The sequence below is a fragment of the Colletotrichum chrysophilum genome (genome assembly GCF_026319265.1).
Source record: "Colletotrichum chrysophilum strain AFK26 chromosome Unknown scaffold_39, whole genome shotgun sequence".
Taxonomy (NCBI): Eukaryota; Fungi; Ascomycota; class Sordariomycetes; order Glomerellales; family Glomerellaceae; genus Colletotrichum; species Colletotrichum chrysophilum.
Genome location: NW_026517326.1, coordinates 316436 through 340525, shown reverse-complemented (window position 1 = coordinate 340525; position 24090 = coordinate 316436). Strand labels below are relative to the sequence as shown.

The window sequence follows — 24090 nt, the reverse complement described above, 5'->3', positions numbered from 1 at the left end:
CGATCGCATCCGTGAGTCCGCAAAGACCATGGCTTGGCATTGGGGGTTTTTCTTTTCTTGTTTTGCCGTGGTTGTTGGGGCGATTTACCTGAGCACTTGTGTTCCAAAATATGATACCTGTTCGCGGCCGGCGGCCAAACGAATGGAACGGGACATTGCTTGCTGATGAAAGTTTGGCGGCGGCAGAGCACAGGAAAACATGATTGCGGTTCACCGTGGTTGACAATTTCGTGTGAAATTGGGATTCGTCTTGCATGGGTGTTCCACTTTTGGCCAAGGGGATAAAAGGTCCAGTGCCATTCTGGAAGCTGTGGAACGCCCTGTTAAACTGGGGAAACAGTCGTGGCAGCCATGCTCGGCCGAAGACATCATCACTCGTTCCGTCCTTCATCTCTCTTGCCGAAAGTGGTTTCCACGCTAGTCGTCCATCCCCGGTGGAGATAGCCAATCGCGTGGGAATGAGGCACAGCCAGAAATCCCATCCGAGGCAAGGGGCCAAACCACCTCCAGTCTCCAGTCAGCATTCCTTCCTTTTTCCATCGTTCTGGCCCCCAATTTACCAATGCACTTTACGGAACGGCGACGCCGGCTTCAACTTCCCCAGTCCCAGTCGATAGGCTATACCGAGAGTTAATAACGTCGTCGATGGAAGCCACAATATCCTTCAAGCGACGACTGTTCTCTAACAGGAAAGATACGCATTTCGACAGGAGAACACGAGATCAAGACTTATTCGCCATGGCCCCCGACGGCGACAGCTTCCCGATGGGCAACCAACCGACGGGGTTTTCGGTAAGCCCATGAAACAAACGGACAAGCTCCATTGTTCACGACCACAACCTTACTGAACACTCGGCCTTGCCAGCTCCTGAGGCGATCGTTCGTTCCGTCGTTCTCCCTATCAAGCAAACGCTTGAGCACGCCAGCACCCTCCTCTGTCAGCAACACCATGCCTAGTCGATGCCAGGCATGCCGCAACCTAGACATTTGGCGAGCCACGGAACGCCTTCCGGGGCACACTCTGTCCGCCCTCGTAGATGGTGTTGTTCTCGCCAGACTCAAGACTTTCGAGGACCCTCGCGATTGCGATCTATGTCAGCTCTTCTCTCGTCTGTACGTTAAAATCGACCCGGCAGCCTCCGGCTCCGTTCACACAGCAGAACTCCGAGCTTTCCCTCTTGTGCCGCACATTGCTCTACGGTCGCTCAGGCAAGGCTTCTGGAAAGGCGACACCGGGTACTTATTCGAGGCGGAGGACTTGACCGACTTCTTCCTTGCTGTCGTGCCGTCTGACTTCACCCACACAGGCGGTAGGGACAACTCGCGGTTAGAGAAGCTCATCTCCAAGCAGGGACTCGTCATGTGGCATCGGGAGATACAAAAGAACACAAGGTTGTTCTCTCCACGCATCGTCACGCCCCAGTTCAACGCTCGGGTCGTCATGGAGTGGCTGAACTGCTGCAAAAAGTACCACCCGGCTTGCCATCGCGGACAGGGCGCCCTGCCCAACATGCGACTTATCGACTGCGAGACCAGAAGCGTCATCACTGTCGAGTCTCTCCCTACCGAAGGTCATCCGGAATACGTGGCGCTCAGCTACGTGTGGGGAAAGAGTACGAGTAGCCTCTTGGACTTTACGGACACGGGCACGTCATTACCCAAGAATCCGCCCAGGGTCATCGAGGATGCGATGAAGGTTACCGCTGCACTTGGCTACCGTTTCCTCTGGGTCGATAAGTACTGTATTGACCAGCACGACAGCGGTAAGAAGCACGAGCAGATTATGCACATGGATTTTGTGTATCAGAATGCGGCTCTCACAATCGTCGCCGCTGCTGGAGACGATGAGACTTGTGGTTTGCCTGGCGTGTCCACCGAGCGGCCATCACAACAAAGCTTCTTCCCCCACGAGCGATTCAACTTGCGCTCGGCCCTTCCATCCCCGAAGCAGAGCATTCTGGACTCTCGGTGGGCGACAAGAGGGTGGACGTATCAGGAGGCTGTCCTATCGAGCCGACGCCTCATCTTCACGCGAGACCAACTTTACTTCGAATGCGGTTCGATGAACTGCCATGAGAGTTTGCGAGTCTCATTCGACGCCTTGTATCGACAAAGAAGGTCACACCTTGACGACTACATTGGCCGTTCGCTCTTCGGATCTGAGCATTTGACGCCCCAGACCGCAAAATACGACGAGACATCTAGGCTGAACAAATTTCTTGCATACACACAATGCGCCGAGCAGTACTCAAGACGAATACTGAGCTTTGACGAAGACGGTATGAATGCATTTGGGGGCATCATAAAGAGGCTAGAGTCGACGACAGACTTTCCCGTTCGGCAGATATGGGGTATACCATTCTTCCATCCAAAGGACGACATACTTGCGTCTGTAGGGAATGTGGACTACTCGGGTTACCTTTTGACCGCGCTGGCCTGGAGGCATGAGCTATACAAGCCCACAAGGCGGCGCAAGCAGTTCCCTTCCTGGTCCTGGACGGGATGGGAAGGATCGGTCACTTGGCCAAACCCGGTGGATTCAAACAACATCCATAGTCCAGAGGGTGTCGACATGGCCAGCATTCAGCTGTACCTGGAGGACGGCACCACATTACCATTATCTGAACTTGATCCGCGGAGTCCGGACCAGAACTTTTCTCAACCAAGAGCTCTACTAATTCACACTTCCGCCGTTCCAAGGACGGCGTTCATTTCCGACAGTTCCAACCATAGCATGCGACTTGCAAACGGCGGAGAAGTTCGGCTGTATCCCAGTAAGGAGGATTTGGATGCACCAAAAGTTTTCAAAAGGATACAGACTGGACGGTACGAGGCCATCAGGCTCGGCACCATCAATGACGACGCATACATGATGCTGATCAAATGGTACCGGAACTCGGCATATCGGATCGGCACACTCGTCGTGAACAAGTACTATCTAACATACTCCTCGCCTGTGGCGAGAACGTTCAAAATCAAATAGCCCTAATTTAATCACACCCTGCTCGATACGGCAGGTTTCAGATGCCTTCATCGCCCTCAGACTCATACCAACAAAAGCTTCAGGGGCCACCGTCTTGAAATACTTAAGCGCTGCTCCTATTGGCTGCCCGTGAACGTCGTCTTCGGCAACCAACGAATGAAATGGAGGCTGCGCCCGTCGTTCATGTTGGCGCTAAGGCGCAGCAGCAGGCTGCGGCCAGCCTCACCTTCGCTCTAACAAACGTGATGAATTTCCTCTCTGCACCAACACATTAGCTCTATTTCTTCCGGCTACTATGCCTGATTTATTGTAAACGTTCTTCGCGATGTCTGATCCATTGTCGGTTGCCGGGAGTGCTGTGGGAATCGTCTCGCTTGGTATTCAAGTGACACAGACGCTTTACGACTACTACAATGCTTTTGCAAACGCGGAGTCGGATGTCGCACACATTCTCACAAAGTTGGAAAGTCTTCTAGAGCTACTCGATAGCTTAAATCGCCAGCTCAAGGACCGCAAATACCGCTCGAACGACCTTCATGTCTTGGCGTTGGTTGAAAAGCATGTCCAGGAATGCGAGGACTGCATTGAAGATCTCCGTAATCATACAGAAAAGTTTGGGGATCTACAGCCAAAAGACACTCTGGCTATTGCAAAAGCCCTCGGTCGACGGCTTGCTTACCCATTTCGGGAGAAGACATTGAGAAGGCTTGAAGAGGATGTCGCTGAGGTCTTCAGTCGCATGTCTTCTGCATCACAACAGCTGCAGCTGAATGACACCAGCAATATTCGGAATGAAGTTGAGGAAATCAAGACTTTGATGGACCTAGTGAGGGCCAGCCAGGTTGATAATAAAGTCTTCGAATGGTTGAAAGCCCCTGACGCTACGATCGACTTCAATGAAGCCTGTAAGAAAAAGCACCCCGGAACAGGCCTGTGGTTTGTCCAGGGCCCCGCATACAAGTCATGGCTCGAAACACCGGGCTCGTTTCTCTGGCTGAGCGGCTTTGCTGGCTGCGGCAAATCTGTCCTCTGCTCCACGGCCATCCAGTACGCCTTTCGACACCGGAGGTCTAACTCACAAGTCGCCATCGCATTCTTTTTCTTTTCTTTCACCGATGTCGGCAAGCAGAGTGTGTCGGCCATGCTGCGCTCCTTGGTGCTACAGCTTTTTGGCCAACTCAATAGCGGCTGCAACTATGTAATGCGATTACGAGACACCTACCGCAACTCTACGCCACCAGACCAAGTCTTGATTAATTGTCTCCTCAAGCTTTCCAGATCGTTCCAGGATACATACATCATGATAGATGCTATCGACGAAAGTCCGCGCGACGAACACCGCGAGGCTGTGCTCGAAACGCTGCTTCTCTTACGCCACAAGCCAGGGCTCCACCTCCTCGTGACAAGTCGAGATGAGACCGATATTCGAGAAACGCTAGACCCATCCTCGAAACAACATGTCACGATGAAAAACCTTTCGGTGGACGAGGATATCGCTCGCTACATATCAGAACATCTTCACAAGACTGCCCGCTTGTTGAAGTGGTCCAAAGAATTTGCCCGCATCGAGAACGCGCTGACGAAGCGCGCAAACGGGGTGTTGGTTACCTCTCACCATCACCGGCAGACAGTGCAGCTAACTCTGTTACAGATTCAGATGGGTTGAGTGTCAGTTCAAAGCGCTTGGCAGCTGTCCCGTGAGCCCTCACAACTTGAGCAAGCTGCTCGAGTCTCTGCCCAAGACATTGGATGAAACCTACGAGCGAATGCTCCTTGGTATTCCGGAGCATGCTCAAGAGTGCTCTCAGCGGATATTGACGGCTCTCTGCTGTGCCAAACGGCCCTTAACAGTGTCGGAAGTCATTGAGTGCGCTGCGATTGAACTTGAGCCTGAGCCGGCATTGAATCCAGACCGTCGGCTTGAAAATGCAAAGGCCATTGAGGAAGCCTGCCCTGGTTTGGTGGAGGTCTACACGGCACCGTTCAAGATGTCGGACTCGCGAACCTATGTGAGAATCGCTCACTTTTCTGTTCAGGAGTATCTCGAGTCCGATCGAATATTGCACCAGAAAACCGTGGCGCAAGAGGCCACGGCGGCCAAGTCGAGATGTTGAACATCTGCCTGGCCGTTCTGAATGCTGAACATAAAAGGCTCTCGGATTTCATTAGCCTCATACATGACGCCAGCGGACCGCTGGATGAATACGCACATTCAAACTGGTACATGCACTTTACAGAAGGCAAGGAGACGCCGGCGTTGATAGATCGAGTCCTGCGACTTTTCCAAGTCTCGTCGTCACTTCGCACCATAGTATTCGAACACCTTCGCTTCGATCGCGGTTTCAATCAATTGGATTTGGAAGAAGACAATTTTGAACCGCTAGAATTCGATGTGAATGATTTCGGACGCCTGAAGCTTGCAGGAGGCACTCTAGTCGAGGACAAGACCTGTGTCTACTTGATGACTATGCTTGGGTTTCACTCAGTGCTAGTTCGGTTGCTTGCTAACGACAGAACCGACGTGGACAGACTTGTTGCAGGCATGACCCCATTGCAGCAGGCATCCTCAGATGGGCATGACGAAATAGTACGGCTTCTGCTGGAGCATGCGCTGGCATCAACTTATCTGGGAAGCACGGCAACGCGTTGTCAGCAGCGGCCAAGAATCGTCATATGGGCACCGTCCAGCTCCTTGTGGACTACAACGCCGATGTCAATGCAGGAGGAGAGAGGTTTGCCTCGGCTCTGTCTGCGGCGGCCTGGGGTGGAAATACAGACATTGTCCAGCATCTCCTCGATCATGATGCTGATGTAAACGCCACTGGTAAAAGCTTGGCTTCACCACTAGTCAGCGCAGTGACAAAGGGTCACGCGGATGTCGTTCAGCTTTGGCTAGACTCCGTCGCTGATGTGACGGCACTGAACTCGGCTGGCTGTGCACTAATGGCGGCTGCGCAGCATAGTCGCATATTGATTGCAAAGCTTCTCCTCGAACAAGGAGCCAACGTGCAGTGTCGACATCGCGGTCGGGAGGACACATATCATCTGAACCCGATGGTCATTGCGAGTGGCAAAGGAGATTTGGAAGCCATGAAGCTTTTGCTCGAACACGGTGCTGACCCCAATGCCATAAGGTATCACCGACATTCAACCCGTCAATCCATGTTCATAAGCACTCCACTATTATCTGCACTCGAACGCGGAAATGTAGAGGCTGCACGACTTCTCCTCGAGCACGGCGCCGATCCCAACCTGAAAGCGCAAAGTCATCCCCGGACGAGGACTGATTCTCGGCCTCTCCTACAGGCGATCAGATGTGAACGCAACGATACCGAGATGGTAGAGCTTCTCCTAGACTACGGCGCCAATCCGTACGATAACGGCAGTCGCGGAAAGGATGGGGCGCAGCGTCTGGCTCGTTACCTCCGCAAGATGAAACTACGCCAATTGATTCAAGAACACATGACGAAGTATCCGGAGGAAGAGTGCTTAGCAAAGTCTACCAAGATGAACGGCAGTAAGGAAGGGAGCATCGATAGGACCTGCGAGTAGGACGATGACAAGGGCAACAGTAAGATAGTCCTGGATCTACCGATAGACCAAGACTTATTACCGTTACATGCTGCTGCAGCAAACAAGACGTCCATAGCCCAGATTTCAGCCAATCGTTCCCACGCAGATATTTTCCAGAAGTGACGATGAACCTGTCTTTTCTCCTGGAGCTTTTTCTTCAAAAGGAGTCTCTGATGTCTCAAGGTCTTCTTTCCCTGTACTAGTCCCAAGGCTTCTCGGCGGCCACCGTGCTCCGTCCCATAGGCCCCTCTCATGACGAGAGAGGCTGCCTCACAGCAGCCACATACTATCCAACAAGTCAGCCAGCCGCTCTTCAGCCTAGTCACAGACGAAACTCACAGGAATGATCTGCATCCTCTCGAGATCCCAGACCCCGCTCGTAGCATAAACATCGTTCTCGATGATAGCCTTGACATCCTCTAGGCTTTCCGCGGTATACACCACCACGCTGCCCCTGAAACAGGCCTCCGTGGCGTCTTCGTTCGGATGTTTATCGAACATTGCCCCTGCCCGAGCCCGTAAGCCCAACTCTCAATTCACAGTGACCCTTTCATGGGGGCGGTGGGGAACAACATCGTACCTCCGGCAACTAGCCTCCCAGACTCGATGAGGGGCTTGATTCCTTCGTAATGCTGGCTTTCTGGGCGTCAGCAGCGACCAGAAGGCGGCCATGCAGACGAGATATATTACCCTTTGACTTGCTTGCGGACTTGCAGCACGTTGGGCTTATCCGGCATTATGCAAAGAAACTCCTTTGGTGCCCGCGTAGCCATCGTTCTGGCACCGGCACCAAGCGACATGTTGGCAGTGCGCAGAGCACAGGTCAATGTCCTCGCATACATGAAGAAAGACGAACGGCTGGGCAGCTGGATAATTGTTGAGAACTAGCCAACTATACGACGCTCGCTTGTCTTGTTCATTTAAGAACAATTTGTGGTGTATGGCATCATTCTGTGATTGACTCCTTGTAATCGGGATGACAGAACCGACACTCGGAGGACCGGTCCCGGCGCTGGTGGGATCCGGATGACCAGGCATACACCGAATCGGGCAGGCACGCTTATACCGTTTGCAACGGCACAGAGATGGCGGTCGGCTGCATAGTCTAGGCCATTTACACTCACTCGAGCATTAATTGCGACACAAAACACGATAAACACACGATTAAGGGGTATATTGACCGCTCAAACGGAAGCACATGAACGATATATATAAGCTACCAACTCGCAATTGCAGCGCACCAGCCGTGCACTCAAACACCCGACCGCCAGAGGAATATCCACCCCGCAAGAAAGCCCAAAGCTACACAAACCTAAGAGATTGAACCGCAAACTTTTTCATGCACCAAGCTATTCGTCGTCATCAACGTCCATCGATTCTTGAGCAGGCCTTCCCCGTGTGCTGCGCGCCGATGTTCGGGTTGCCGTTTTGGGAGCGGCCTTCTCCTTTGGTGCGGGACGGGCCGGCAGCTTCGTCTTTGCGGCTGCCTTGGAAGTTGCCGCTGATCGGCCCTTGCGTCCGTTGGACTTGGGCGGAGGTGAGGCCTTCTCTTCTTCCTCGTCGTCGGCCTCTTCCTCTTCCTCTTTGTCTGACTTTGCAGCAGCTTCGTCAAGGTCTGACAACGGGGAATCTTCCCTATCTTCCTCTGCCTTGCCACTCGTCTCCTTGACCGGCTCGTCCTCCTCTTCGTCGTCGCCCTTTGGAACGTCTGAGAGGGCAGACGAGTCGCCGTCCTTATCCGAGTCCTCAGACTCCGATGCGGAACCCTCCGCCTCTGGCGTTGGTGCGCCCTCAATGTACTCCCACGATTGTACGCCATCCCACATCTCCTTGTCATCATCAGACGAGTCGCGCTCGGCGTACTGGGAAGTCTTTGTGGCTCTTCCGCTACGCCTCCGGTTCTCCTCGGGTATGTCAGAGCCTGGGCGCTTCTTGATCTTCGCGGGCTTCTTGGGAGCGGCCTGTTTCTTGACCTTGGGAGGCTTTGGCTGCTTGGGTGGCCTAGGCTCCTTGACCTTAGCAATCTGCCTAGCCTTCTTCGCCGCCGGTTGACGATCTCCCCTTTCGTCCATGGACTTGCGCTTCTGCATGGCTGTCAGCGAGATACTGGAAAGTCAAAGGGATATTCATACCTTTTTCCTATCGATGGACTTGAAGAGATCGTCAAGTTTCTCGTCAATTTCCACAGGAAGGAATTGCTTCTCGGCAATCTCTTGGGCTACCTGGTGCGAGGGCAGAGCGGTGTAAAGACCGACAGGGAGGCCGACCTTGGTCGGGAACGCCTGGAAACTCCAGTTCTTCCTCTCTTGCCATTTTCTGATGACGGCCTGAGCCAGGTCGCTGATGATTTGCAGGTTCTCGCTCTCATCGGGATGGATGGCGTCACGAGTTTGCTTCACTCTTTCAGCATACTTGAAGATCAGACCCAGGTTTCCCTCGGTAGCCACGTTCGAAACGTAGTATAGGATGTACCGGCCGTGGTCAGCCAGATCGCTAGCATAAGATGCTCGGTCCTCCTCGCTGGCCTCGGCAAGGTTAGATAGTCTGTTGAAGTCGGGGTGATGTGCCAGCAAAGAAATAAGCCTGGCCATGATGGCCTCCATGGGACGCTGCTCGGACGTCTCCAACGCGCGCACGCGGGAGCGAATCCAGGTCTCGATACGTTGCTTCAAGTCGGAGTTGGGCTCGAACGCCGTGAGGAAGATGATGGTGTAGAATCGCACGCGAAGCTTGCCCCGGGCCAGGTACTTCTGGAGCTTCTCGATGAAGCCCTTCCGAACCTGGAGCTCAGGATCTTGGGCAGTGAAGGCCAAACGATCGAAGTCGGCGCATGTCAGCAGGTCATCGAAGTGCTTGATGGTGCACAACTTCAACAGAAGCTGAGCAGCAAGCAGGCGAAGCCTTGACTTGTGGTGCTCTGGTGTATCCTTCGTCTTGCAGAGCTCTCCCCTCTTGACAACCAAGGTCTTGAGCAACTTGAAGACCGGAGGCGCCTTTTCCTGGGCCTCTTCGGCCTTCTGCATGCTCCGGAGGCGGTTGACGAGGATGTGCAAGGACAAGCACTTTGCCTGCAGTTCCTCGTCCATGTCGGCATCCTCAACCCACTTAGGGTCCTTGTCGGAAGCATCCCCTCGAACTTGCAGCAGGATCTGCTGGACCGTCATGTTGAGAATATCGTCATCGGCGTCCAAGGTAATCTTGGGCGCTTGGAGCTCCAGCTGCGCGACAGCCTGCAACTTGTTAAGGAAGTGAGGCGAGCCGTACTTCCAGTCCTCCATGACCTTCTGCAATAGACCTGTAGCGCTTACAAGTCCCTTCTCGTCTCCCTTGGCGAGGAGAATCTTGATGGCGTACTTGGCACACTTGACCGGTCGGCCGTACAGAGCATAACTTACCAGAGCTTGCGAGAACTTGCGGTCCTGCGGAATCTCTTCCGGGTACTTCTTTGAGTAAGATGCGCAAGCCTTGAGCGTGTCGACCACTATCGAATCGTTCTCGCTGGTCTCGCTCGGTGCCTGGTCGATCAGACCCTTGCACAGTCCCCCAACGTGGGTCTTGAACAGCTCAGGGTTGCGCTGTGAAATCTCATTGAGTATCTCGTGAGAGACGGTGCCGTAGCCGTCCTTGTCGTTTCTTGAGCAGTCAAGAATAGTCGCAAGATGGCTGCGGTTGAACAGCAGGCAAGCCGATCGGTAGAGGAGCGGAAGCAGCGTATCCAAAACGGCCGCCGACTGGCTAGCGTTCATACGCTTCACGAGCTCCTTGATGGCTTGTCGCACCGTTTTGTAATCGCTCTCGGAGCTGACTGAGTACTTGACAAGCTGGTATGCGCGTCGGTCGTTCTGATTGGCGAACTTTTGAAGGTCCGTCTTCACCTTGAACGAATCCGGGAAGAATTGTGTGATGTACCCCACTGTACGCTCCAGGTTCGCCGTCTTCTTCGGGCGGTTGTCATCCATCACACCGCCATTGTAAAGCTCGCACTGCTTGACGAAAGTCTCCAGGACCTGTGCAAACTGAGGCTGTCGACCCTGCATGGCAAAGAAGGCCTTCTTGGCGGCCGAGTCTAGCGACTGCGTCAGAAGCAGAAGCCTCTCTGCGCGGATCCGATCCTGTTCGGCAACGCCCGCGTTCTGTTGGCTCTGGCTTGATGACGCTCTGGTGCTCTTCGGAGTCTTGATGGGCGGGTAGTTCAACGGGATCAGACATTCAAAAAGGACACGATCAAGCAAGATATTGAGCTCGAGATCGTTGGCGTAAAATGCATTGAAGATGCGTGTAGGGATTCCAGAGAGGGTTGCAACAACAGCCTCTTGTCCGGCAGCCAACTCGCCAGAGCCGACAGCCCAGAGCTTCGCCAACAGAGTCATTGCGTCAACTCGAACAGCATTACGCTTGTCACGGCAGCGGTCTGCGAGACTGTTGAGGACGGATCCATCCTTGTCCACGCCTCCAGGTGCTCCAAGCTTGGTAACGAAGTCGCGGAAGCTGAAGAGCTCCATAACCTTGACAGCAGCCAGTCGAACCTTTTCATCGCCATCATTGAGCTTCTCACCGAGATACTTTACCAACTCGGATTGCTCCTCGCGGCTGAGACCAATGCCGCCAGCCGAAGTGGCCAAAATGTAGCCAACCGCGTTGGTCCAAGCAGCTCGAATTGCCGCCGTCTTGTCGTTTCTTCTGCCCAAGAAATGGTGGTATGCGGTCGCGTGAGTTTGGGCAAACGACTGAGGCGAAAGTGGCGTTGTGAGAACGCTATCGGAAACTTGGCTGGGCGCCTCATCGGCCAGGCGCAGCGGGGGGTACTGAGCGGGATCCAAAACGGGGAGAGGTGGTGGGCCAGCAGCGCCAAGTCCAGAGATCATGTCTCCGAGAGTTTCCGTAGCCAGTTGTCGCAAATCGACGTTGTCGGCCGAGAGCTCTGCCTCAACCTGAGGAATCACGTTTTGCAAAACAGACGGGCAGGCGCGCCAAAGTTCCCTAATCAGAAAGTGAGCTTTTCTGAGCTCCTTAAGTTCCGAATCCGTCGGGCCTCTGGGCGCATCCTCATCGTCCTCTTCATCATGCTTTCCTACTGTCTTTGCTGCGAAACGCGAGGCATCAAGGATGACATCGCTGAAATACTGGCTGACGTAGTGCACCATTTTCTCGGTGCAGACGTTGCAGATTTCCTTCGCCATGATGTAGGCTGGTGGTTCGTCTTTGGGCAACAAAGTGGACTGGTTACCGTTCTGCTCGCCGCGTTCCGTACGGCTCTGGAATCCACCCGGAGGTGCCGCTCTAAGGAATTGGGCCATGATGACCTCGATAACCTTGGGGTTCATGCCGGAGGCCTCGTCGACAAGGGCGATGAGCATTTCCGTCATGGTATTACCAACTTCCTTGGAAACGCCCTCTTCCGAGCTGGAACCTCCCGAGACACCATCGAAAAATACAGAAAAAAGACGGAGAAGCATCTCATCGGCGCCATCGACATCGTTGATGAGAAGAATACTCTTTACTTCGGTAAGTGCAGTCAGCACGGCCTTGTGCTGGCTGTGGTAGGGATGAGCCTGGTCGCTCAATGACGGAAAGATATGCGATACGAGGAGATTAAAGAACATCTACAAGATCAATTGTTAGGCTGGGCAGAGAATACACAACATTCTAGGGGACTGACCTTGGTCTGGTCCGCGGTGAAGGGCGCGTCGGGGGCGCACAGGCGGAGGATTTCCGAGATGCACACTGCAGTATACGCCTTCACACCCTTGTCTTTATGCGCCAACAAATTGCGTTGGCCCAAGGCGTGGGAGACATCATTAAGAGATTCGACGTTGACAGCATCCTGGTCGATGCTGCTCAGCTCCTCGTAGAGAGCCTGCAAGCGGTTGAGCAGCTCTGTGGTGGGTATGGGCTTTCCGGGTCTCCACGTCAATTCCTCGTCGAATTGAAGGCTGACGAGCTCTTCGCCCTGCTCCTCCTCGACCTCTTCCTGAGGTTCATCGCGACCGCGACGAGGCGCCATCTCGTGAGGTATGCAGAGGGCGCTCGGCGGGTGACGTGGTGTGCGGAAGCGGGGAAGACGATTATCGAGAGTGTGTTCGGTCGACGGAACGTGTCAAGAGTCGATGATGCGCGCACAGGTTAAGTCATGGATGAAAAAGTTGCGCGTCGCAGGTATCGATGAAGAGCGAAGCGACCAAAACAAGCGCGCCGAATTACAGACCAATTGCGTGGTGGCGACGAGAGGTGGGTGGAAGCTCGAGGGGCCTTGAGTGTTGCGACGAAAATGGATGGAAGGGTCGAGTCGTGTTACGCGCCTGCGCCTGCAGTTCATCGGGTTTCGCGTGCTTACCTGAGCTGAGTAGCAGGAGCTGGGGAGGTAAGGTACCTCAAGGTCGACTCAACGGGAGTGGGACCTGCCTCAGCAGGAGCAAGCAGGAGCTGCACCTACACCTTCCCTTGTCGTGGCGTGTAGCCTGGCCCGGGCGCGACGTGAAAGTGGGGCTTCCCCTGTCATGCCTCGGGCCCGGCGTGGCTGGTGCAGCACAAGTCGCAGCTGTGAGTGTGACCACGACGGAGCTCACCGTTCCACGCTCAACCTCCTGTCTCCACTTGTCGGGCACTCGAGCCTCTGCTGTCTTCAACCTCACCTCATGCGTTTGGGGCAGCGCAAGTGCAATCTTCCTTGTGGATAGGAGGAATTTTCGTGGGAAATTCAAGTGAATGGTACAGATAAATGCCATTGAGTCCTCTTCCCCGGGTTTCGAACCGAGTCGCCGCTCGAGAAGGTTGAGCACGCGACCATTTCAATCAAGTGGTCCAACGATTCAATTCGATCTTCGAGGATAGAGCCAAAGAAACCATGTAGAGTCTGATATTTGGGTACTAATCTTAGATATTTGCAGGCATAAAGTTGCTTTCGATTGCGTTTCCCAGGACTGGGGGATCGGCAAGACCTGCGACTGCCGCGCTGAAAGGTGCTGGCGTCGAGTGACTGTCAATTAGTAGGAGTGTGACGCCTCATGGATTATTTTCCGTCACAAGGAGAATTTTCTATGGAGGAAGCAGCCCTTCTTCCTTCAGCTGGTCCCGTCTCATCGATCTGGTCGACGCAAAGATCGAGATGGAATTGATTTTCACTTACAATACGACCTTCTGGCCGACATTTTGAGAAAGTACACAGTGAACCCTTTTTGGCGGTCACCCAAGAACTTCAGTCCCGTTGATGGGGACAATGGCAACAACACCACAAGCTGTTTACTTGGGACCTTTCACTTCAAGTGACCTGATTCTTGAATCAAGTTTCATTCTTGCAGTTGAAATTTCGTTGAAAAATAATTACCATCATCTCTGAAAGCGACTGGGAACGTGAAGTTGACCGTCAGAAAGTTCAGAGCTGAGCTGGAGGAGACCGCAAGCTACCTCTTAGGTCTATCTTTTTCCCCTGCAAGTAAACATATATCTCGAGGTAAGCTACAGGTCTGATATGCACAATCAGTCATGTGCGATGGGTTGGGGAGTAGGTCGCTGAAGGTCCAGTGAGCCCGTTGCACCCTGGTTGCTGGGCACCCTGCCCTCCTGGTATCGTAGACCGACCTAGGTGAATAAGTAGACAGGCGAGCTGGCTGGATGAGTATTCGATCAAGACTTCTTTGGTGTGAGGCGCCCTCTTCTTGTCCTGCCGCTCCTTGTGCCGTTCTGCTCTCCCACGTGGCTCGCTACCCTCCCTCGACCGCCCACCCGCCTTTCACCTTTTCCTTCTCCTGTCGCGATCCCACAGAAACAAACCCTTCTCTTCTTCTTCCACCCACCACGACAGCTTCGCGCAAACACTCGACAACTTTCGTTCGCCACCAAAGGTACGTAAATATCTTCCCGAGAGATCACAAAATCCTCTTCCTCCTCATCCCATCTAACTAACTTTCACCAGCACTTTGCGCCTCTTTCGTTCGTCTCTTTTCCAACACTCATTCTACAATTCAGTCTCAAGGTATGTCGATAAGATCTTCAATCTCACGACCTCTCCTGCTTCTCACTTTACCATCAAAACCCTTGGGGCAGCTTCTCAGCCTCGAAAACCCCTTCTTCTGAGGTCTCCTCATCCTCACGATTTTCTCCATATTCAAATTACCCTCCCAGCTCCCAGAAGCACATTTGCCTTGTTTTCTCCCTTTCCACTCAACAGCTCAATTGAGCACCTCATCTCTGCCCACTCTCTCCTCATACCACCCGTTCTTTGTGGCAGACCAGTCTGAGCAAGAGACGAAAAAACTCACTCCCTCCTTGCGCCTTCCTTCTTCGATCTGTTTCCCAGAAGCGAGCGCACAAGTTTGTTTTTTTCTTCTCACCTTTATTGACGCGCCTTTCCCCACTGCCTCCTTCTCACCTTCTTTCTCTCACCAACACCTTCACTCTTCTATCGCCATCTCAACTTTCTTTTCCCTTCACCACCCACTCACCACGCCGTCTCTCATCCAGACTCCCACGTTCTCTAGAACAGAAGCTGTGAGTATCACCAACTTTGCCGCGTTCTTTTTCGCTTCGCGCCTTTTTTTTCTCTCCTTCTCCCTATCGCTCTCCCCCGATCTCAGCCTCTCACTTCACAAACTCACTTCCTTCGATCCATTAACAATCAACTAACAAAAAACAGAAAGTCATTCCTTACAAACACCGATCGTCAGCAGCATCTTCAAGATGATGGATAGTAAGTTCTTTCAAAAACAAATCTCACAATCTGTTTTTTTCGCATTCTGACCACCTGACCAGACGGCAAGCATCGTCATAGCGGCTACTACGCTGAGGACGAGCTCTTGGAGATCAACGATGGCTCCATCACTCGCTCCACCAAGTGGAAGGATGACTGGGCTGCTTACCGCAAGTCGAGTTTCTGCTTCCTGGCCTATGTCTTCCTGATGGGTCTCTGCGTTCTCTCGGCCGTTATTGGCATTTCCTACGTCGGTAAGTTCATACTCAGCTCGTCTCAAGTTCTGCCCAGCTTTTCTAACACTTGAGCCAGCCATCCGCAACGAGATCCAGAGCAAGAACGCTGCCGACCAGGCTCAGGCTGCTGCCATCGTTCCCCGCTTCCCTGTCATGAACTTCCACGCTGGATCCTACAACGGCACCCACTACTCGCTCAACCACACCCTCACCGCTGTCTCTACCGGTATCTCAATTGATGTCTTGACCTCAACTGCTGTTCACTGCCCTGAGGAGACCGAGACCACCACTCAGCCCGCCAACCTGACTTCCGTGGAGTCCACGACTACCATCAAGAAGACCCGCACCCAGACTCGCACTCACGAGCAGTCTCAGGGTACCACCGTGTCTCCTGCCTTGGGCGTCACCGGCACCCAGTCTGCTACCCAGTAAGCTCAACCCTACACTCTCATCATTCGCAGTCTTCTGACGTTTTTCCTAGGTCCGTCGATGTCATCACCGAGTTCATCACCACCTCTGTGACCAAGACCGCGATCCAGACTGCCTCTGCTTCCTCCATGAGCGTCTCTGAGTCCACCTCTCAGTCCACCTCTGAGAAGTCCAGCATGTCCAGCTCTCAGGTCCAGAAGCCTTCCATCGAGGTCTCTTCCGTCCTGGTTACCAAGACACAGACCGCCGTTGTGACTTCCGTGAAGCAGGTTACTTCCACGATTGAGGAAGCTGTGGTCACCACGACTTACACCCCCACTTCCATTCTCGTCTCGACCGTCTACATCACCTCAGAGCCCCTCGCCACCTCGACTCAGGAGGCCCAGTGCTCCATGGACGACCACACCGTCTACGTCACCGTCACCAAGACCGCTGAGCCCAGCTCCTCAGCCTCTTCCACTTCTTCCCTGACCAAGACAAAGACCAAGACCGTCTCCCCCTCTCCTTCATCTGTCTCCGCCTCCAAGGCCACCGACACCGTTCTGATTACCTACACCATCACCATCGACAGCTTCAAGCCTACCAGCACGAGCTCGTCTTCCGGCGCTGTCAGCGAGACCACTACGTCCGTCACCTCCGAGGCCAAGAAGACCTCCACGGTGGTCGTGAGACACACCAAGACAATCTTCGAGACCGTTGTCGACGGCACCACTGTCGCTTACAGCACCACCGTCTCCTCTGCCCTTCCCCACGCCGCCTCTTCCGAGGTCAGCCAGGGCACCGGTGATGCGACCACGACAGTCACTGACATTGTCACCGAGACTCACCGCGCATCTGCTTCCTCTGATGCTACCACCACCGTGACCTCCTCTCTCACTGTCTCCCCCTTCAGCTCCACCTCCACTGTCAAGAAGACCAAGTCAATTGAGACCACGATCGTGCTCACCGATCGCGCCACTCAGACTGTCACCGTCTACCCCACGCTGTCCCCCTTCCTCAACACCACCTCCTCTTCCGTCGAGGTCGTCACCGAGGTCGACATCAGCACCCTCACCGTCACCGTCTCAGGCGAGGTCCAGACCTCCACGGTCGGCGTCCCCAAGAACGCTACCGCCACCCTCACCCTGAGCAAGACGGACGTGGTCACGACCGCCCTCTCCACCATCACGGGCGTGTCCAACACCACCACCCTGACCACCCCCACCCCCGAGGTCACCATCAACACCACGGTCTACATCACCGGCTCCCCTGTGAAGTACACCAAGACCGAGGGTGTTGAGCTGCCCCTCTACCCCACGGGCGCCAACGGCACCATTGCCACTCACCCCGCTGGCCCTGTCAAGCCCAGCCAGCCTGCCACCACCACCGCTCCCGTCTTCTCCTCTGCTGAGAAGCGCGCCGAGCCTGGTGTGGTCTTTGGTGCCGCCCTCGACCCCACCCAGATGAACTGCCAGACTTGCCTGGTCCTGTTCGTCCTGGCCCTGCTGGTCCTCTTCTAATCTTTCACTTCTCCTGCTTTTTCTTTTTCCTGTCATCACTCTCTCATTCTCGTAACGCACTGCACACCTGACCGGAACCCTTCACGGGATCCAGTCACACGCTGCCCTGCCTGCCCGCAATGTCGATGACAAAAGAACACAAAAAGCACTTTTACTTTCACACTGTTGCACTGCACAACAGCACGAACGTTACGGAAAGGAATGATTAACGCAATGATGATGAATTGATACCCCCAACAAAAGGATTTGGGAACCCAGGTTTACGAGAGAAAGGAAAAAAATCGGGCTTTGTATGATGCGCGAAGGACTTGGTCAAAAGGGATTCATTTGGGAAACCACGACAGGAAACTTCTTGGTCTTTTGGCCGCTTAGGGTAGTTTGGTTGAGGTAATCCGGTGGATTTGATTTGGCTTCAGGACCATTGCTCAATACAAGACGATTAGCTATTACTTGTCCACTCTCTCGTGACGTCTTCGCATGTGTGTGTCGCGCCCCAAAATGATCAAATCGCTTGCATTCATTCGTCCTCACCGTCTAAAATTCTATCATAATTCTATCATTCCATCAAATCTTTTCTAGTTGTGCGCAACCTTCAGAATCCGTTGCTCCATCTCCTCGAACGCGCCCACGATCGGCTGGTACTTCTGGAATACCCCGTCCTTGAACCCGTCGTCGACCTTCTGGATCGCACCCTCCTCCTTCCACCGCTTGCCGATGAGCTCGTCGAAGCTCTCCCCTTCGCTCCTCTCCAGCGCCCACACCGCCTTGTACGCCCCGCCGAGCGCGCACGCGTTGCCCCCGACGTCGAGCTTGTACACCCCGTCGCACCCGCCGAGCACGTCGCCCATCACCCTCGCGATCGCCGGGTTGAGCGAGCCGCCGCCGACCAGGTAGATCCGGCGCGGCTGTGCGGGGAGGCCGTCCTTGGGGCTGTGCACGAGGTTCTGGCTGCGCAGCCGCATCGACAGCGCCTGGCTCTCGACGATGATGCGCGGGTCCGTCTCCTTGCTCCACTGCGCGGCGGCCTCCTCGAGCGAGCTGCCGTCCTGGTTGGCCGTGTACCGCCACGTGCCGGCCTTGATGTTGGGCACGATCTCGGGGAGGTCAAAGTAGAGCCCCAGCTTCGCCTTGTCGTCGGCCGAGCGGACGTCGAGCGGCGGGGTGTCGAGGACGGCCTTGTTGAAGCTGGCCCAGGGGTCGCCGCCGTCGGCCTTGGGCAGCGCGTCGCGCACGCTCTCGCGCGCGAGGCCGCCGTTCTTGTAGCACAGCATGAACATGTACTGGCCCGGCGTGCAGGGGTGGTTGAAGAAGTGGTACGCGGCGTCGGGCTTGTACACGGGGGTGACCATGAGGAAGGTGGACGAGGTGCCGAGGGAGACGATGGCGTCCATCGGGCGCAGTGGCAGGGCGAGGATGGTGGCCGGGTTGTCGCCGGTGAAGGGGGCGACCTGGCAGTCCTTGCTGAAGCCGTAGCGCTGGACAAAGTAAGCCGCGATGGAGCCCATGGAGCCGCCGCCGTCGTGGCGCGGCTCGCCGAGCTTGGAGCGCAGGTCCGCGACGCCGGACTTGCCGCCGGCGGTGAGCTCGAGGAGGGGCTCGCTCCAGCTGCCGGCGGAGATGTCCCAGAGGTTCATGCCGCAGACGTCGGAGATGTCGATTGGCGCGACGGTGCCGAGGAGGACGGAGGCGAGGAACGAGGACACGAGGGAGACGCGGGAGGTGGCGGCGTACATCTCGGGGAGCTTCTGGCGAAGACGCATGATTTGGGTGCCGGTGAAGCGCTGCGGTTGGTCAGTGTCTATCACGTAAATGCGGTGAGAGAGGGGCGTACGTGGTGAGCAGCGCTGCCTGTGACCTCGGCGAGTCTCTGAGCCGTCTCGAACTTGGCGTCGAACTTGTCACACTGCGATTGCGTGCTGTGGTCTTGCCAGTTGGGGGCGTACGGGTGCGAGAAGGCTGCCTTGAGCTGCTCAACAAGAGGCTTGTCGGCCTTGAGCCCGCCGAGGAGCTTTTCGGCATCGTGGCTCCAGTAGGTGCTGCCGTGCTGCTGGCACGAACCGCTGATGCCCTTGATGCGGTCCATGGGAGTCTTCTTGCTGAGGCGATCAAGGACAAGGTCGATTGCCTCGAGGAACATGGCGACGGGGGCGTAGACCTCGCCCTCGGCCTCGTTCGTTAGAACACCCTTCTTCAGGCCATACTGCTTGCCGAAGTCAGCATCGAAGTCGACCTTGGCCTCGGAGACGACTGTGAGGTCAGACTGGACGACGATGGCTGTTCAGTCATCAGCATCGTGAGTCGAATGATGATGGTGGAGTGAGATGGCAACTGATGCATGAACTGACCCTTGAGCTGTTGGGTTGATAGATCGAACCCGAGATACAGGGGACCGGCACTCATGACGACGGCAGACGAGAAGATCGTACACTCTTTTGGGTATCAAAATCTGTCTGATATGATGCAATTCGAATCACATAAAAGCTCTGAGAGACAGAAAGGGGGAAAAACACGATGCAACCCGGATATTTGGGAAAGTTGACCGCTGCCCACCACCTTACATCACTCTACGTGGGGAGTGGACATGGAGGGGCAGCTCGGGACAGGTTGCACGGTATCAGCCTTGTGGCAATTCAGGCTAAAACCGGATTGGCCAATCGTAGATTTTGTGCCTCTTTGCGACGCATATGCGCACCAATGACATCTCGATGGCTTGGCAAAAAGCCAAGACAGCCTTGTCCCCCGGCTCGGGGGTCGGGGGCAGCTTAACCCGCGTGCTATGCGCACCTTAGATTTTAGATCGCAGTCCCCGCATGCCGGCCCAGGGATTGATAGGTCGGGATGAGGCGAGTAACTAGGTTGCGGGAATGGGCAGAGTGTGTGCCGGCGGCACAGCGCGAGACACGGCTGTATGCAAGGTGACAGGCTAAGACAATTGATTCTGTTATTGGCAAGGAGAGACACAAGCTCTCCGGATGACGGGCCTAAATGCTGGCCTTTTGCTAACCCCCCTGAACGCCGCCCAGATGCATCGCATACTTGAGAGGACCCTCCAAGTATGCTCTTCTAAAACATCCCCTATATGCCACAAAAAAAAGGTAAAAAACAAGACGGTGGCTGTTCCACGCTTCCGGATAGTGTAAGGGAACCAAGGGTATCTCATCGTGAATGGCAAGCTCATCCTCCCGAATGTACAACTAGGGACGTCGGCCGCTTAGTGGTGCTTGTGGTGACCGTTGCCGTTGGCGTCGGTGGTCTCCTCCTCGGGCTTGTCCATGTTGGCCTCGCCGGGGATGAACTCGTCAAACTTGGGCGCGATCTCAGCCTCCTTCGGGACGTAGCGGACCTTGATCCTCCGAACTCCACGCACGCTAGAGCCGACTTGGGTGCGGACGGTCTCCTCGACGGCGCGGACGTGCTCGACCGTCCAGGCTCCCGGAACAGCCAATTCAATGTCGACGAGGTAGTTCTGGCCGGACTTGACACCAGAGATGTCCCTGACTTCGACCTCGTGGCCCTCGGTGACATCAGACAGGGTCCTAAGTGTGTGCTTCTCGACCGATTCCTTGACCTCGTCATCGATGCTACGGTCGGCCAGTTCGTACAGAGCGGACAGGGTGTTCTCCGCGCCAGCCTTGATGACCAGGAGAGAAATCATGAGGCCACCGACAGGGTCCAACCAGGCAGCATCCCTGAAAAAGTTTGCGCCGAGAATAGCAAGCAGTGTAACAATTCCAGTCCAGCTGTCGACACGGTGGTGAACGGCGTTGGAGGCGAGGACAGAAGACTTTCGTTCGACGGCGACTTTCATTGCTGCAAAATCTTTGTTAGACACGTTGCTTATGTTTGCTCACTCAACAGGGGTTTGGGTGACACCTACTTGCTTGGTACAGCCACTCCTTGATCGCCACGGTGCCGAGAGCCAACCAGGCCGCGTGCAGGCTGGGGCCAGAGTGGTCGTGGTGATGGCTGTGGCCGTGGGAGTGAGCGTGGGCGATGGCCTCAGCGGCCGCCGCGGGATCCAGGAAGAGGTGGGCGTGGAGAGTCAGCAAGCTGCTCCAACACATGAACAGGCCGCCGCCCAGAAGCATGCTGGAGACTCCCAAAGAACCCAAGCTCTCAATCTTGCCGAAACCAGTGGGGAAGCCAGCGGTAGGGGGCTTCAGACTCCAGGAGACGGTGGCCAGCGTCAGGATGTCAGAGGCCAGATCCGTCAGACTGTGCCAGGCGTCAGCGACCATTGCCTGGGAGCCGAAGGCGTAGCCGCCGGCGCCCTTTGCAATGGCCATGCCGAGGTTGGAGTAGAGGCCGATGCGGGTGATGCGGACGCCGGCATCGTTCTTGTTGCTTGAGGTCAGGTAGACGTTGTCGTGACCGTGATGGTGGTGGTGGTGGCCATGGCCGTGGGAGTGGCCGCCGGAGCTGTGTCGTGTCTGAGTCTGCATGACGGTGGTGGGAGGTGCGGTGGTGGTTGTGGTGGTTGTAGTTGTAGAAGACATGATTGCGGTCTGTGTGAGGATGGGGAAAGAAGTACTGGTAGTGGCCGGTAACCTTGAGCGCAAGCGGAGGCGGGCGGCGTTGGGGGTTAAGTAAGGATCGCAGGGAGAGGCGGCCGGGCTGGATGTTTGATAGACGCGCACGCGGCGCAGGTTTGGGAGATGTGGCCTAAAGGGGGTACCGGTAACAAAATCGAGGCAAGATGAACGGAGGAGGGCGTGTACGGCGGAGGCAGACGGCCCTGCGGCGCGTCCAGGCCCAGATCGCATTCCCATCCCAATGCCCATCCCCATGCTTCTTTTGCGCGTCCCTGTGCCGGTGCCAGTGGAAGCTCCAGACCGGGACGTCACACTCACACTCAGCCCGGATAGGCGGCGGAGCAGACCCGTCGGCGGGCGCTTGGACGGGGGAGACATGTAGGTACGGTACGGCAAGGTACGGTAAGGGTACGCGAGGCACAAGTGACAAGGCACGAGGCTAGAGGCCGGGAGTACCAGGAATAGGATGGGGGGAGGGGACGAATGATGGGATGGCTAATTGCAAGCAGCGGCGGCAGCAGGCAAGGGACGCGTACATGACAAGCAGCCCAGTACGGATCGAATAGATGGGGAGCGCGGCGACGGGAGTGGTGGGAGTGATTTGGATGGTGGTGTACGGAGCCAGAGGTACTGGGTAAGGTCGGTAACGTAAGGCAAGGTACGGAGGGGAGGGGGGAAGGGAAGCCGAAGGCGAGGGAGAAGGTTGCGGGAAGGGCCTTGGGCCTCGGTGGTGGACTTGTGGCTAGGCTGTGCAGCGGAAGAGAGCGAGAGGATGTGGGAGGAAAGTGACACGGCAGGGTTTGAAGTTGAGAGTTGTCGTTGATGTTGCTGCCGTTGACTGACAGTCATGCATGAGGTACGGTGCAGTCAGGGCAGGTCAAGGTTGGATCAGTTCAGGTCAGTCCGGCCACGGCGGGTGTTCGATCTGATGTCTCCGACTCTCTCGGGCTGCAGTCGCTTGGCCTCGCCGCGGTCGCAGTGCGCAGAAGTGGATGCAGTGCGGGTTGCAGGGCGATAACACAGGGCAGTGGGCAGAAAGAGGCAGGGCAGGGCCGGCTCGGCGGGACAGGATGGGACAGGATGGGATGGGATGGGACCTATGGGATGGGTCGCTGATGCTAACCTAAGCTAAAGATGCCATCCGTTCCTGACGAGGATGGGGTCTGTAACCGTACTCTGTAAGGTAGGTAGTGTACATCGCAGCGGTATCCGTAGGTAGACCACAAGACGGGAAAGGCGATGATAGAGTGGATGCAGCATGGCATGGCCCTGGCCAGTTGAATTGGGTTGATTGATTTGCTACTATGCCTGTCCCTAATTACAGTTGTACACGTTACCGCCGCAGACAAAGTAAAGTAAAATACTGGGCAACGTAACGACTCAAGCTCACCAATGGAAGTGTGTGCAAATTTCTTCCAAACCAAAACCTGCGTTTTGGCCCCGGCACCCGGGTTTGGGATGGGGGGGGGGAGAAGCTTGAATTTTCTTTTACAACTGGCCTTGCACCTCCTGCAGTGGCCCTGGGCAACTGGCGACGACATGCGTCAGCAGCGCCCACTATTGACAACGGAGCCCGGCGGGATGCTGCAATTAGCCATTGGGATCTCCAGCTGCGCGAACCAACTCTGGTTAAAGCGGATGAAGCGTACGCAACTCAAACAGACGGACGGAACCAACCCTCCAGGAGCCTCAAGCCATCACCTCCGGCCTGCCGAAAGAGGATGCCGGACGACTGTAGAGGCACATGAGGTGACAACCGGACGCATGCTATCGGACAGGCAGGTGACAGACAGCCCCTTGAGTCGCAGATAGTTGCTGTCCTGGCTCTGAGTTGCCAATTGCGAATGTGACCAGTGCCAAGTTGCCAATGAATACCCTCTCGCCTCTCCATTGCAACGGAATCTCTCTGGTTTGCCGCAGGGCGCCTCGCATGGTCCGTGCCAAGGCCTCTACCACTGTTCAGTGTCTAATCACCTTCACAACACTGCAGGTGGTGTCTTCACTGCCATACCTCGGGCAAGCCACACCAGCTTTGTCATCGTATGGGGTGACAGCGGGCCCCCTTGAGGCTGGGACCCCCGAATCATGACGAATCGACAAGGTGACGATAGAGATGAGATCGCCCCTTGGACTCAACATGAGATGAGCCCGT

General features: G+C 55.4%; 6 protein-coding genes across 6 annotated transcripts; 3 read left to right on the top strand and 3 right to left on the bottom strand.

The window, feature by feature from the left end:
* Positions 1 to 738: 738 nt before the first annotated feature.
* COL26b_005727 (uncharacterized protein) lies at positions 739 to 2983 on the top strand (the record flags this gene model as incomplete). The annotated part of the gene is made up of 2 exons (XM_053178566.1): positions 739 to 792; positions 866 to 2983. The coding sequence occupies 2 exons, from the start codon at positions 739 to 741 to the stop codon at positions 2981 to 2983; spliced, it is 2172 nt and encodes a 723-aa protein (XP_053037577.1).
* Positions 2984 to 3308: 325 nt separating this feature from the next.
* On the top strand, positions 3309 to 5097 carry COL26b_005726 (uncharacterized protein; the record flags this gene model as incomplete). The annotated part of the gene is made up of 2 exons (XM_053178565.1): positions 3309 to 4582; positions 4635 to 5097. 2 exons carry the CDS (start codon positions 3309 to 3311, stop codon positions 5095 to 5097), a joined length of 1737 nt encoding a protein of 578 aa, XP_053037576.1.
* A 2808-nt stretch (positions 5098 to 7905) lies between these two features.
* Positions 7906 to 12560, bottom strand: COL26b_005725 (uncharacterized protein; the record flags this gene model as incomplete). Its single annotated transcript, XM_053178564.1, has 3 exons — positions 7906 to 8640; positions 8689 to 12159; positions 12216 to 12560. The coding sequence occupies 3 exons, from the start codon at positions 12558 to 12560 to the stop codon at positions 7906 to 7908; spliced, it is 4551 nt and encodes a 1516-aa protein (XP_053037575.1).
* Positions 12561 to 15232: 2672 nt separating this feature from the next.
* On the top strand, positions 15233 to 17406 carry COL26b_005724 (uncharacterized protein; the record flags this gene model as incomplete). The annotated part of the gene is made up of 4 exons (XM_053178563.1): positions 15233 to 15242; positions 15305 to 15496; positions 15555 to 15906; positions 15960 to 17406. The coding sequence occupies 4 exons, from the start codon at positions 15233 to 15235 to the stop codon at positions 17404 to 17406; spliced, it is 2001 nt and encodes a 666-aa protein (XP_053037574.1).
* Positions 17407 to 17981: 575 nt separating this feature from the next.
* Positions 17982 to 19806, bottom strand: COL26b_005723 (uncharacterized protein; the record flags this gene model as incomplete). Its single annotated transcript, XM_053178562.1, has 3 exons — positions 17982 to 19187; positions 19238 to 19680; positions 19752 to 19806. 3 exons carry the CDS (start codon positions 19804 to 19806, stop codon positions 17982 to 17984), a joined length of 1704 nt encoding a protein of 567 aa, XP_053037573.1.
* An 811-nt stretch (positions 19807 to 20617) lies between these two features.
* COL26b_005722 (uncharacterized protein) lies at positions 20618 to 21848 on the bottom strand (the record flags this gene model as incomplete). Its single annotated transcript, XM_053178561.1, has 2 exons — positions 20618 to 21216; positions 21284 to 21848. 2 exons carry the CDS (start codon positions 21846 to 21848, stop codon positions 20618 to 20620), a joined length of 1164 nt encoding a protein of 387 aa, XP_053037572.1.
* Positions 21849 to 24090: the final 2242 nt, after the last annotated feature.